Source organism: Danio aesculapii, chromosome 5, assembly GCF_903798145.1.
Source record: "Danio aesculapii chromosome 5, fDanAes4.1, whole genome shotgun sequence".
In the NCBI taxonomy this organism is placed as follows: domain Eukaryota; kingdom Metazoa; phylum Chordata; class Actinopteri; order Cypriniformes; family Danionidae; genus Danio; species Danio aesculapii.
In genome coordinates this window covers 35,750,278-35,766,504 of record NC_079439.1, presented here as the reverse complement: position 1 = coordinate 35,766,504, position 16,227 = coordinate 35,750,278, and the positions used below count along the sequence as shown (strand labels likewise).

The window sequence follows — 16,227 nt, the reverse complement described above, 5'->3', positions numbered from 1 at the left end:
CTTAATCTGAATAAGACAATTTTCCTAGTGATGGGTTGCGGCTGGAAGGGCATCCGCTGCGTAAAAACGTGCTGGATAAGTTTTCGGTTCATTCTGCTGTGGTGACCCCAGACCCCAGACCCCAGAAAGGGACTAAGCCGAAAAGAAAATGAATGAATGAATGAATGAATAAATAAGACAATAATATGATTAAGGTGTTTACATGAGTTGCTTTTTTGAATGTTCATTTCATGATCGTTTTAAATGTTATAGCACATACTATAGATCGATTAACGTCATTGCGTCACCACACTATCCACATTTTCTACAGAGTTTCATGTAATTTCGGTGTTTCATTTTTTATTTTTTTAACTATAACTGCAGTTTGGCATTTTCACTTTCATTGAGAACAAATTCATGCATCCCCCTGTGACAATAAGATATTGGATGCGAGTATGAACTGCTTGAAGAGTGTTGTTTTAAAGGACACTTATCATGAAAAATCTACTTTTCAAGCTGTTTGGACAGACATATGTGCAGGTATAGTGCATAGACTGTCATATTAGGGTGATATACACACACAGTCCTTTTTTTTTCAATTTAACAACATAAAAACGGTGGACCAATTGGAGCGGTTTTCAGATCGACCACAACTTGACGTAGGAGTGCGGTCCCCCCACCCACCGAATTGATTGACAGCTGTCGTGTATAATCATACCAACAAGAGAGGACGAGTACAAAGCAACCAGGAATAAAATGTCTGTTCAGTTTGCTAGGATCATCAATTTACAAGTTTAAAATGTTTTAAAACAGTGCACGTGTGTAATGAATTACAGCGATTCACTTCAGATTTACTTTAAAGAGAAACTTATGAAAGGAATAATAAAAAATCTGATGGATGTTATGAGCTGAAACTTAAATCTGAAAAAAGGGTAACCTAGGTGCCCTTTAATGGAATTTGATATCATACGCCGTATGGGAAAAAATCTACGCATTTTCCGAAGCAAGTGTCTGTGGTCCTTCACTGACTTGGTAGGTGCAGAGAATAGTGTCAAACAGCTGAGTCTGTGTGTGTGAAATACCCTCTCACAAAATGCAGCAAAAGTCCTTCATAACGGAAATAGTTTGATCATCGTGTTTACATGTCTGTACTGCACTTCAGTAATGTGACTAACATCAACATACTCCAAATGTCTTAACTCAATTTCTGTTTGATTCATATATGACCTTAATCTGATTGAATTAATCAAAAATCGCTGTAAACATGATAGACTCGTGATCAAAGTATTGTCTAAATCATATTAAAATTGGATTATTGGGGTCCATGTAAACATACTCTGCGTCATTCATTTATTCTCATTTTTACTTACTTTCCTTCATGTTTTCTTGCAATGTGTTTTGTTTTCAGTGTTACCAACAAGAATCATGCAGATGAATTATTAAAGACACTCTGAGCTGCATTCAAAATCCACTTGGCTCAAGAACCGAAGAGGGCACTTGCACATTCTACTTGCATTCTGTTAGCTAAAATGCTTTTCTTTGCCTTACATTCATTTTCTTGAAGCAAAAATAGATGGAAGGTGGTGAGCTTCCATTCTGAGTGCTCTTTTAGCAAGTGCTGATCATCTAATATCCTGTCAAATCTGGTTTGAAATAGGCAGTTCCTACTGCAAGAAGTGAACACTTCCTCAACTTTGTACATTGTAATGACAGAATTTTGTTTAGGTTAGAAATGCCAGATCTGAATGATAGATTGATTTACTTTTTCATAATGTCAGAACATCATTTTTCCAGCCTGATCTGACGAGGAAACGTAACTATTTTACGTTTTGTCAGTTTTGTGGCTAATTCATATGAGTTCAGTCATATAGAAATGTGTGTTGTTGTTTTTTTTTTTAAAAGGATAATCAAATTATACTAAATGAGATTGTACAAATTCATACATATTAGCCACTAAATCAAAATTGTATTAATTGCTGTGAGGTTGTGTTGCATGTTTCATAGCATTAAAATCGTCTGGCATCTTAAAGGGATAGTTCACACAAAAATTTAAATCCTGCCATTATTTATTCACCATTAATTTGTTCCAATTATTTGCTCACAAAATTTGTTAATTAGTTTTTTTCCTGTTGAACACAAAAAAAAATATTGTAGATGAAAACCTGTAACCGTTGCTTTCCATAGATTTAGCTTTTCCTATGGAAGTCACTGGTTATACATATTTTAAATATCCTCTTTTGTGTTCAACAAAACAAAATCACTTTATATGGTTTAAAATAAGGAAAGGGTAAGTAAATAATGACAGAATTTTTCTTTTTGGAGATATATATTCTTTTGATACATACATTTATAGGATTTAAAAAAAAAAAAAAAAAAAAAAATATATATATATATATATATATATATATATATATATATATATATATATATATATATATATATATATATATATATATATATATATATATATATATATATATATATATATATATATATATATATATATATATATATATATATATATATATGTAGACTTTGTGTTGCTTTAATAAGACAAAAAAGTATATCATAATTTATATAAATGATTAATTAACAAGGGATGAAATATATTAAAAAATTCATTGTTTGAAAATAATATGATTTTCAATTATAACTTGTTCAAAATACACACACACACACACACACATGATCTAATACCTTATCGTGTGCATAGAACGCATTTAAATTTTAAACCATTTATGCACCAAATTTAAAATAAAAATTTGCCACAATTTATCTTCTGAAATGTTTTAAGAACTTTACATTTGCCATTTAAACTTGTTGGTATACAAATAAACTAACAAGAATGTGAAACAATAGTTTATTTTCCAAGCTCTGCAACATCAAAATGCCCATATTTGCAGAAACAGCAGTATATGTGTGCATTCATACACTGTATGAAACAACTGTGTGAACTCCAGCAGTTGCCTGTCACCTATAATTCTCTGAACTTCATCTGACGGCTGTGACTGTATCTCATTGTACAAGAAGCTCTCTAGAAATCTTTAGAGAAGGTTGTGGGTTTTATTTAGTAGCACGGCATGCTGAGCACACTCATGTTTAGCCGCAAGATTCTGCAGCGAAAGTCTGAAAGTTAGAGAAGCTTGACAGTGAGGTACTGTATATTTCCCTTAAAGCTGTTCTGTAGAAACAACAAAGTTCACATATCTACATATCTAAAGGTCAAAGACATGAGCAGCTAACAAAAACTGCAAGTTATTTTCAACCAGCCATAAAGATAAATAGATAGCACACGTATACACACTGTAAATGCCTCAGGTTTACATTAGAATGTGCTAGTGTTTATATCTGGGATGCTAATAGTCATATCCAGATGGGATAAATATAAAAGCATTGCACATAAACACACACAACCAAACTCTCATGCGATAACAGGACATACCTGCAAGACAAGACTCTGGTCAAAGTTGTAGGCACTCGGTCGTCCCTCTAATGTTGAGAAGGCCACATTTCCGCCGGTCAGTGGCGAGATGTCACTAAACTCATCCGTGCAGAGTGGCGTCCTTTCGTTATCCCCGGGACGTATGAAGCCCTTATTGTCTCTTCCGTACGTCTTACGGCAGGAAGCGCTGTAATACTGGTACGGCTGCCACGGTCCATTCTCATCTGTACGCTTGTAGACAGCGAAGCTCTCTGGTCGACTGGTGTAAAACTTCAAACGGACATAGGTGATCTCAAAAGCCTTGCCTGGGGAAAATATGAGACAAAAACGGTTAATGTTAATAAAATGAATGGAGGTAATTAGGTAATAAAAATCCAAATCCTTATTAAGGTGAAGTATAATTTAAGTTCATGTAAGATTTACAAATCCATCTCTTCAATTATGAAGAGTCAAAAAAAGTAGAAGATCAAGCTAAAAAAAAAAAATTAAGGATGAAAAAAAATAAATAAAAAGGATGAAAACACTTTATCCAATTTAGAGCGGAAAGCAGTTTTCTTGTGGCTCTGTAGAGAATACGTGGTGTTTGTGTCTTGAGAAATTGGCATACTTGGTGGTACTTTGTCAGTTTAATTGCCGCTTGAATCTAATTGTCCAAATGAACCGGAGAGTTCCTGAGAAGTCTTTAACCTTAGGTTTCTCCAGAGGGACTGTTCCGGCAGCCAGAGCACTGGAACAGATAGAACTGTGACAAATGACTCACAGTTTCTTTGTTTAAATCCATTTATGTTTAGCCAGCAACTTGTTATACTGCTGCGTTTTGAGATTTGCTACAGTATCATCCCTGTAAAATTAATATAAGCTACTTATTGTCAGTGTTGCTGCCGGATGACTGCTTCGTCATCCACCAATAAAGCCCACAGCTGGCAACTGTCTGTGTGAGGTCTAAGTAAGCAATAATAACATGACCGTACTTATACACAAACAAACAGCGCGACTGCCAGCATGATATTACTTGTACACAACAATCCAATCAACACAAAGTTAATATTGAGCAACTTTTGCTTTTCAGACACAGTGTTACCAGTTTTATTGTCTATTTTTGTTCCAATAATAAAATATTCTTTGGTAAAGTCCAAGTCATTTGAACAACTGTGCCTCTCTGAGCATCACAGAAACGTAAAGGGATAGTTCACCCAAGAATGAATCTATCCTCCCCATTTGCTCACACTTGCGTAGTTCTAAACTTTTATTATTTTTTCTGTTGAACAGAAAATAAAATATTCTGAAAACTGTTGGGAAAAAGCAGTTATTGATATCTATAGTAGGAACAGAGCATGCCATGAAGTCAATAAGGCTGTTTTGTGTGTGTGTCAGTGTGTTTTTAGAAGAAAGAAATCAGAACAGGTTTGAAGGATAGCAGCATTTTCATTTTTTCATGAACTATCATTTTAAGGCATCAGAATCTGTGATTTGAATATCATTTTAACAAACTCCTACAATTTCTAACATGTTAGGATGATAAGTACTTATCAAACAGAACGCTGCATCCTAATAAGGGCACTTCCTTCCTAGTACAGTCCTTCTGCTAATTGAAGGCTAAAATTGTCATCAGCAATAAACTCAACTTCAGTCAATCAGTGTTCCATACCAAGTAAGAGGTGGGGATATAGTTAAAAAGTCCCACTTCTTGTACAGGTAAAACAGGAATGAATGTGTGGACATTATTTTAACAACTCTTATAGCTTGGTAATATTTGCATGCTCACAGGTCATCTGAGGACAGTTTTGAATCCAGACATTATTACATAACAATTTCATTTATTTATTTTTTAAACTGGCTAAATGAAAGACTTTGTTTTAAAAATGCATTTTAACTTGAATGGGTTCTTATTTTAAATAAGTATTTTGATTGTTACCCTCAAACTATTCGTTCTATATACAGCAGTATGAATATGTGCAGCATGAATGTAACCAGGACATGCTGAATGTTAACAATTTTTACTGCAACAAAACCTACAATACAGTGTCTGTTAGGATGTCTCAGTGCTACAGTAATAATACACCCTCTGCTGTAGCCTTATGGGCAGTAATATGTGTTGTAAGCACAATTCAGAATCTAACCAATTAGTATGTCATGTAGGGTTGGGCAATGTCGAACAAATTTGGCATTGTATGATGTCTAATGTGAAACATCACGGATTCATAACAAATTAATTATTTGTAGCCTATCATTTCAACTACCTGACGCGCATGGTCTTTGTTTTACCCAAAACCAAATCATAAATAAATAAAGATAAGCAACACACAAATCTGTCAATCACTTTTTCCGTGGGACTCTGGCATGAATAGGCAGAGTGATCTGTGAAAATACAAACTTGGTTGGTAAAAAAGGTGCACAACCAACTGGAACCAACCAACAGTTTCTGAGGTTTTCTCTACAATTACTAAGTACAAGCGTGAAAGCGAAAGATTGAAGCAGTGTGCTGACGCTGTGAAACGTTACATGATAGATTCAAAAGACCGAACAGTCGTTAGATGGAGACAAGATTAATTAAATATCACGTTTAACAACTATACTGAGACACAATCCAGCAGTACATCCTTGATAAACTGTCCGACTTGCACTGCTCTCTGGGGTTTTGTGCTCAAAGCACCCAATGACTGCTGGAGCTCAGACGTGCAAGTATGCTGCAGCACATGCCTGTGTGTGTGTGTGTCTGTGGTCACGTGATATGCGTTATCAGCGGTATAGTGTGGACAGAGGGCTTTTTAGAAATGCTACAGGAAATCCAGTGTGGACATGGATTGTTTTCATTCTAAATGCCATTTTAAAACTAAGACGTATTAGTGTAAACGTGGCCTAAGTGTGTATTTTTCGCGAGCAGGTTGCTGCTGCGATGGGAGCAGAGCGGGGCGGGGCGGAGGATTGCGATGCCGGTTCATCATTGTGATGTCTATCGGCCATCGGCGATGGACGATGGCAACGTCTATCAACTCAACCCTAATGTCATCAAGGTATTTTTTGATATCTCTGTTAGGACTACTTGTGAATTCTGACATACTTATTTGAGAATACTGACAAAGTTTGCAATTTTGGTGGCGGCCTAATATTGCCTATATTATCCTTCAAACAGAGACATCCACTGAAATGGCAGGAGATATGCAGCCTTACAATGAACACTCCTGGTTAAGAAGCACCCATAAAAATAATAATATGATAGTATGCTAGTCTAAATTCAGACAGTCACTTATTTATTTCGTGAATGAATCCATTCTGAACACAATTTCTTCTTTAAATGAATCAGAGGCTAAATTCAAAATTAAAAAAAAAAAAAAATTACAATCTCACACTGTTTTTTCATGACTTTCTGTCATATACACCGACATGCTCACCCCCAGCATGGTGTTGCCATGTTGAAATCATTTAGGCATAATTTAATCTCAGCATGTGAGAAGATTATCTTGGCTGGAGATAAGAAGGAAAGAAACGGAGAAAAAACATGTGGGGGAAAAAATAAGAAGAATACAAGGGTTGGTCTCAGTCTCTAATCATGATGATTGCACAAAACTCGAATTTGAATATGTACATATATATGTCAACCACTGTGTCATATAAAAAGCCACCTGGATGTAGTGCCACAGCTGTTCTCCTTGAAGAAAGAGCAGACTAAACTTATCTCTGTGTATAAGTGGGTGTGTTTGTGTCTGAACTCGACTGAACCTGACCAGACTCAATATTTATACATAAACTTTAAAGCTGTGCGTAATCATGTCTGTGTATGGTAAAACAGGAATGACTTTTTGCTTTTTATGATTTGGGAATAAAATGAGAAGGCAAACACTATAAGCGAATCCACAACAAAATCCTGTTAACATTTACAATTTTCAGTGCACTTTGTAGATGACTTGGTGTTAAGCAAATTGAGTTGTTTGGCATCTGCATACGCTTTTTTTTTGCACTCAGTCTAAACACTTTGCTAAAACTGTAGAGTTGCACACGTTTATTTTTAATGTTCCATACAAGTATTTTGCAGCAAACATCTGTATCTCATATTGGCCCTTTGAACATCACTGAATGAAACCCACAATAGAAACCAGATGTGGAAACATTCCTTAGAAGTCTGCATATGTGTGTTTGTGAATGTTTACGTGTGTGTATGGGAAAGACCTGACCTGCAACTGGACCTCTGCTGTTTTCTGTGTTTGTCTTATTCTTTGTAGTGTTTTTTGTACCACCCCCGTCGCTGTGTGTGTGTTTGTGTGTGTGTGTGCATCTGTCTGTCTGTATAGGCCTCCCTAGGATGTTTTCTGTTTGGTTTGGAAATTTGAGTCGGCCTTTCATAGACATCCAACTGCAAGGCATCTTTGAATCGGAGAGTGTACACCATTTTTACTTCTTTTTAAGCTTGATTAGCCTCTTAAGAAACAATTTTACAGCCCTTTCATCTCACTTTGTTTTCTGTTCTCTTACTTTCACAAAATGTGCTTCCAAGAGAATCACTAAGTCCCTTCTGCAGTTTTGATGTGGAGAAACTGAAAGCTTTTATGAGAAGAAGTACCAGATACATTGACTTCAGCTATAGTTTGATGAGAAGAAAATCAGAGCGACACATGGTTATTTACACTATAAATCAATAGTTTTGCTTTTTTTGACTGTAAAAACTAAATCTGGTTCACATTTGAGCTTGGAGGTGCCCACCGAGACAGGAAAGAAAAAAATCTATAGCCTAAAGACATATTTCACAGTTTGAGCTGTTTTTACACACCAATTTAAAAACTTTATACGTTATTTCAGTTGTCGCATTACCAGAGGACTGAACTCACAGCCCTTTAATTTCATCCTTAAACATGTTTTTGAAGGCTGTTATTTATTACAAATAATAATGATGATTTAGGCAAGATTTTCATCAATGTATAATAATTCCTGTCACTTACTGTTCCAAAATGTCATCCCTATTACTTGAAGTACTGTTGTAAGTGATGGTTTTGAGCAAAATTCTCACTACATTACTTTATAAATGTACAAATATAATATATTAAAATAGTTTTCACAAACTTTACATTGAATGGCACCCATTTTACCCCTTTTACAAGATGTAACATAAGCATTTGGTGCCTCCAGAATGTGTCTGTAAAGTTTCAGCTCACATACCCATCAGATTATTTATTATAGCCTCCAGAATCTGCCAACTTTTGGGTGTCTAAATACATCGTAGCTGTTTTTGTAGCCTGTGGCTTTTAATGCAAATCAGCTGCTTCTCCCCACCCAGATCAGATAAACAGCAGTCGGTGACAGAGACTGGTATTACTCAAAAATACCAAGTAAGTTTATTTGATGTATTTGTAGTGGAGTTTATTCAAGCCTTTCTGAAATGATGAGTCTCTCACAAATGCCGTTTGCAGCACACACACACGCACGCACGCACGCACGCACGCACGCACGCACGCACGCACGCACGCACGCACACACACACACACACAGACACTCACACACAGACACTCACACACAGACACACACACACACACACACACACACACACACACACACACACACAGACACACACACACACACACACACACACACACATACACACACATGTTAGCATTTACTGACACCATGCGGCCATGGTGATTATAGCTGTTAAGATTTAGATAGCGATTTACTGTCTTTATTACAAACATGCTCTGTTTTAAAAACGTTTTTAAACTTACAAAACTTACAAAATCACAGAGAGTTGGAACAAATATTTTAATCCCAGTTTAATTGAAAAAAAATGTAAAGTTATTATAGAAACATGGCACCTGTTAATCAATTGGGTGGGTGTGGAAACCACACTCCTACATGACGTTGCGGTTGGCCTCAAAATCACTGTGATTTTAGTCCTATTTTACTGTCAGGAAATTTTAAAGACTTGTTGAGTTTATATCACCCCAATATGACTGTGGACGCTGTGGAAATACAGATAAACTTTTTTTTTTCTTCTTTAATTACACTTTTGAAGTACAGCATACCACATCAGGAAATGTATGCCTTTCCACATTATTGGACAAAAAAAGGCCTACATGTCAGGCACTCTAATTAAATTTTTAGCAAAAGTGTTAAAGATTGTGTCAATTTGTTGGTGTTGTTTGACTTCAGTAGGTTGTCGCAGTAATGTGCTAATAACCAAAAGTACTGTTGAGTCACCTGACTGTCACCTTCGTCGAAGTGTAGCTTCAACACAAATTTAGTGAAAGTTTTTTGTTTTTTGTTTTAATTGCTTTATACCAACTGTGTTGTTCTGTAACTCTGTCTCTCTGAAGGTTAAAGATGAAAAACAAGAGCGAAATCTCACAGAATACAAATAACACTATTTTCTTTCAAAAATGTTATATAAGACAATTGGGAGTGCTTATGATTGAAAACAATGTAGCATAAAGCCTGCAGGGCAATAATGTAATAGAACTAAAAACCGTCTGAGATTTCAGTCAGCTAAAATGATAGGCCACCAAATTTCTATCACATTTACATACAGCATCCAATTCACAGCTGGGACTGGGACAAGACTGCCGTTTATTACAGTAGTTGTATTTTAGTTTGCATTCAATTTACAAAGAAAAGAATGCTGGGTTGAATAAATACGTTTGAAATGCACTATTAATTAGTATATCATTACAATTCTGAATTTTATCAAAATATATGTATATATATAATATATTAAACATTTCTGAAAGTATATTAAAAATTCTGTTGTATTTTTTTTTATTTATTCATAAAATCTGATATTTTAAGGGATATGAATACACAAACAGTTGCAGGTCCCCCATTGACTTCCACTGCATTTTTTTCATACAGTGGAAGTCAATGGGGACCATTAACAGTTACATTTGTAAAAACGTCAAATTTTTGAAAAAAGTCATGTACTGTATGTTTGGAACAGTTTGAGGGAGAGAAAACGATGACAGAATTTCTACTTTTGGGTCAATTATGGCTTAAAAAACAAAACCTAGGCTGCATGTACTGAGTTCATTTGGATGGCTCACGATTTTCAGATAGGCCTAGATGCTTTACAGCATGGTGACAACTGTTCAGATTTGGGCTAATTAAGTATATAGCTAGCACTGTATTGCATCAATTCATTTATTCATTTTCTTGTCAGCTTAGTCCCTTTATTAATCCGGGGTCACCACAGCGGAATGAACCGCCAACTTATCCAGCACATGTTTTACGCAGCAAATGCCCTTCCAGCTGCAACCCATCACTGGGAAACATCCATACACACTCATACACTACAGACAATTTAGCTTACCCAATTCACCTGTACCGCTTGTCTTTGGACTGTGGGGGAAACCGGAGCACCAGGAGGAAACCCACGCAAACACGGGGAGAACATGCAAACACCTATTGCATCAATGTTAAATATTATAAATATTATTTATGATATAGTTTTAAATATACTGACAATTTTCTCCAGTTTACTTATTGTGCTTATTTATTATTATAATTTTTTTACATAGTATTTATATATACACAATCATATTTTTTGGAATGTTAAATTTGTCCAGCATGTTTGCATCTGAGTCTAATATGGACAGTAGGTCTCAAATAAATCTCTTAAAGAAACAGTATATCTGAAAACAGCAGTATAAAATAAGACAATATAATAATAGTTTTTATTTCTGTATTTTCTGTATTTTACTAATGTCCTTGTTATTTGCTATTTTTATAATTTTATTATATATTTCTATGTAAATAACTTCAACTTCTCTTTTTCATTTCCTCTGAAATGTATTTGTTTCACATAAATGCCACACCTTTCTTTTAATTATTATTACATAAATTTATTTCTAAATTATTTCTAAATTATTTTTACATTTTTAATTAATTATATATTAATTACTTAATATTAATTGATAAAAACAATTCCGAATAGTTTTTGTAAGCAATACCAACACTGCTCTACAAACTTCAGTTCAAATTTCTTCAGCACATATAAACACAAATGTAAACAAAAAATAAAATCAGGCATGCTATAAATATTTTAGATTTTGCACATTCAGTGCTGTATTTTCCCTCCATTTCATCAATATCAAAGCCCAGTAGGGAGTCTTACCAAGATGCAGCGTGATGTTGACTGAATTCGGGTACTGAACTCCATAGAACATGGACTGGCTCTGCCACCAGGTGGGCTCTTCATCCGTGTGGAAGTCTGTCAGGTAAGTGGCGTTCCGATTTAGCTCAGAGTCGAAGGCGTCACAGTGATGACAAGAGCGTGTGGACCCAGTCTGCATGCAGTAGTCCTCAGGTGGGATCCCGCACACATTTGAAACTATCACGGAACGATTGAAGGCCGCATTTTCAAATTTAGGTAAACACAAGCTCGGGACGCCGTTCTCATCATAACACGAGTCCATTCCAGCAAAAACAAAGGAGACGCTGGCAAAAAGCAGAAGTAAAAGAGAGTGAAGTGCAGAGGAATCCATCCTTCCACAACGGCCTACAACAGAAACAACTTCAAAAGAGCAGAGCGCTCGAAAACAAGTCTAGCAAATAATCCAAATCAGAGCCACATGCTACAGCGAAAAACTTCAAGGGAAGTTCAGTAGTTCAGTGTTCAAAGGCAAGCATAATAAAGTATGTGATACAGCGAACACGCATGCAGATACACACATTTTGTGTAAGAAAAACAAACAATTCTCTGAGTTTGCATGCAGCACTAAAGTTTCACAAAATGTAGAAGAGATGCAGCTCAGTTAAGCAGGAGAGGTCTACAGAAACTGGAATACTCCTTCATCTTCAGTCTTTTCCCTCAGTGCATTTTTCTTTCTAACAGCATGTGTTTTCTCTGTAACTGGGACACCAACTCTTTTGCTCTCTCATACAGATTTACAGACACACAGAGCAGAGGGAGGAGAAAAGGGTGGAGGGGAGTCCCTGGAGTTGACCAATAATTAGATAAATAGAGGGAGGCACTACATGAGGAAATGAGTTTAAAAAAGGGGCTATAGTGGTGCCCTCTATTTTAAGGCAGGGGATAGGAATCACTGATATATACTTCAGTTAGTGGTAGTGGTTTGGCTGAAAAGGAAGACATTATGGTAACATTTTATTTTGATGGTCCATTTGAGTATTACTGTCTGCTTAATATCTGTTGGTACTGCTCCTTCAAAAGACATTAAACTGACTATAAGAAACTTTGCAAGTACATGTCAACTTACACTAACCCTAACCTCACAGTCTATTTATAATCTAATGAGAATTAGTTGGCATGTAGATGCAATGTAACATAATTTCAAAAAACGGACCATCAAAATACAGTATGACCGACATAGTGAACAATGCACTAAATTTTTCCACCCTTTGATTTCCAGGGGAATTTTTACCTTTGAAAGGGCAGATTTTCAAACTTTATTGAGTGTATGGGTCAATCACATAATGCCTAATATTTAATGAACACATGCAAATTAGAATAAAATGACTAAATGGCACAATTTACATCTTATGTGTCATTTACACAGATGTACTTGAGGAGGTATTCATACAGGCTGTTTAACGCTGCTCAGAGATTACATTAACGCAGTTACACAAATTATTAGGTTGCTTGAAATAAATGAATAATCTTTGACAAGCTGAATGGATGGATGAATTGATCTTAAAAACAGAAATTCAACTCATCCAGTAATAATACATTTAGAAAATGAAAACTTGCATTTTTGCTGTCTTTCGTTTGCACGGGTATTAATGGAAATCTGTCTGACCCTTAAGACACATTGATGTAATTATAAAATATGATCATTTTATCACAATCAATCAATCAATCAATCAATCAATCAACAAATTAATCAATCAACAAATTAATCAATCAACCAATCACTGTCCAAGTCAGAAATCACATAATTCCCTACTATATTATATATGAAATACAGGATATGACAATAAGTATGTTTGAATTGACAGTTGCTAAAAAAAGTAGTCAAAAAGTCCTTGCATGTCCTATTACTTCTGATGAGATTCTAAATTGGGTATATGATGGACATTTTTATGTCTCATGAGGCCACAGGAGAGGATCTGTGAATGGCAGCAAAAGTTTGCCACTGACCATGGTAACTCATATGACTAAACAACATGGTGAATATAGTCAAATTTCATCCTTTCTACACACATTTAGTTAATAGCTCCAAAGCAGTTACTTCTTCAAAATAAGTCATAGATAATATGTGGTTTCAACGCTATGTTAACAAATGAGTAAATGAATCAAGCTACCAGTTCATTCAAGAACATTACCAGTGAAAACAGACCATTTTAAAAACACTGTGTCAATAATAAGCTAAACAAATAACACCTACTGAAATAACACCAACAAATTGTTAACTAAAAGTTATGTAATTATACATGAGCAGTCCTATACTCATAAAATATATCGTAGTAGCACTAATAGTACTATTAAGAGTCCAGCTCAAGCTTGTTTAAAAATCTAGCCCTGTAAGTCTGGCATTTCAGTTACTGAAGTGAATAACCAATTAACAAATTAATTTCATTTACATTGAATTAATCTTTATATTTTTATCAAATACTCTTTTCATAAATATAATCATTTTATAATCATCTTCCCTCAAAAGACTTGGACTCTTATAAAGTAAAATTTTGTGATATACAATAATCTGCCAATGTTATTTGGTCTAATAATATACTGGATGATGATTTATTATCATGTTTCATGTACATGCTAAAGTCATCTCTGAACTTTGAGGCACAGTTTCTCATCTTCTTATAGTTTATTAATTTCAACCTCTTTTGCAAAACTTTCAGGAGGTCTTGTGCCAGCTGAGTAAAAGAGATTGCTCAATACAAGTATTACAAGTCTATTTGGACATAACCAGTGATGGCAAAAATCGTGGGAGCACTTTTTTCACACAACAGAGTAAATTAATATTTACACATGCAAATAACCTGAAGTTTTCTATGTACACATAAATATTTGAGGCAATCACTGGCGCTTGACTTTTTCCTTCAGCAAACAAATTGACAGTCTTACAGTGTTTGTGGTAAATGACAGTGTAACTATTCATTTCAGTTGAGTTGAGTGTAATTTGATTGTGTGCACTCATTAAGACAAGGTAATCTCAAGCAACAACATAATCATTTGTTTAACAGACGCGGTAAAGAGTAAAGAGAACGGAGTGATTGATTTTCCTTTCTGGAAACCTTTTATATGAAAGAGAATTCGAGCCACACGGAAATGCAATCATTACAGAGGAACATGAGGAATAAACGCAACACACTCATGGCATTGCTTTTCATTGACAGGACTGTGATTGGACAGTAATTCAATTTCGCCGCGGCACAATTTCCTCTCTGTTTAGACTGCAATGCAAAAGACAACATTATTCAGGCATTTGCAATAACGTGTCTCATATTTAATCTGCAAAATGTAAAGCGTCACATTTGCGATATAGCTGGATAAGTGGATTATATTTCAAGGTGCGAATGCTTTTCATTCCAAAAAGAAAGACATTTCTGCAGTTTATTGTTTAATAAGCAAATCACCATACATTTTAATGAAGAGATAAGCAGCAGTAAAGATACATAATGAGTTTTGCTTTTCACTGTGGCACAATAGGCAGGTTGCAACAGAAAACTAACAAGTGTCATGATTGTATTGTGTTTGATTTGCATTGCATGAACCAAGATCTGCGAGGTACATTCTGCTGAATGCCTAGCCTGAAATTGAAAACCAGTTTTAAAACTAAAACTTTGCTACCATTATTTTGGTAGCAGTAGCATGTTATAAAATGTTGCTGCCATGTACCTAACATGTTCAAGAACATTGTTAACATGTTTCTGGCATTACAAACAACTTTGAGACATTCTCTTATGAAAATGAACAAGATATTTAATTTGATAAATTACAGTTAGCGCAGGAAAATTTGATATCATTGATCACTGATTTTTTCCCAGTGTTGGATTGCGGCTGTGAGGGCATCCACTGCGTAAAACATATGCTGGATAAGTTGGCGGTTCATTCTGCTGTGGTGATCCCTGATTAATAAAGAAACTAAGCCGAAAAGAAAATGAATGAATGATCACTGATTAATTTGTGATCATTGTATAAATATATAATCTATGTTGTTTGTTGCATTTAAAGCAAAACATGGTTAGTAAGGGTTGTTACATCCTATTAACAGATTGCTAGTAGGATTTGGGGCTGGGCGATAAAATTGCTATCGACATTTTTTGATCGAACACTATTGTCAATATCAGTAAAAAAAAAAGATTTTCCTGGAAAAAAAGCATGTTGCCAGAGTGACTTTTTGTTTTCTTTTCTTGCGCATCCCAGCATTAAGCACCCCATCTGAAAGAGTACAGGGGCTAATATAGTCCATCCAACTTACAAATTTGTAATTTTGCAGTATGTATTTGAATAATAATGGTGAAAGCTCAAATTTGATTATCATAATTTGTGTTGTTGACAGAGTTTGTGCTTTATCTTTATTATTCACACCTTTATTATTCACATCAAAGTTTGCTTTGATTGTTCAGTATTTATTCTTTACCATTGCACACACTTTGTAACATTTAATCAAGTTTAAGAGTCTCTTTAACACTTTTGTTTATTTTATTAATATTTTGCTTAAATTAAATTTAAATTAAATTTAAATTATTTGCCTTAGTAATGTTGGTAAATTAAAATAAAGTGGTTAAATAAGAAATACTAATATTCCTAAATGTATTGTTAAAAAATATTCAATAATTATTGAATTTGAATTGAATATTACCGAATGATATGAAACATGATATTGTGATATTTTTTTTGCAATATCGCCCAG

At 34.9% G+C, this 16,227-nt stretch overlaps 1 protein-coding gene across 1 annotated transcript in view; it reads right to left on the bottom strand.

Annotated features, from left to right (window-relative positions):
• Window positions 1–12,276, bottom strand: part of lamc3 (laminin, gamma 3) — a 141,094-nt gene extending 128,818 nt beyond the window's left edge. Inside the window, exons 1-2 of the mRNA XM_056458058.1 lie at window positions 11,514–12,276; window positions 3,422–3,726 (exon numbers count right to left, since the gene is read on the bottom strand). Coding sequence (XP_056314033.1) covers window positions 3,422–3,726; window positions 11,514–11,883 — 675 coding nt within the window. The 5' untranslated portion in view covers window positions 11,884–12,276. The remainder of the gene's footprint in view (window positions 1–3,421; window positions 3,727–11,513) is intronic.
• Window positions 12,277–16,227: the final 3,951 nt, after the last annotated feature.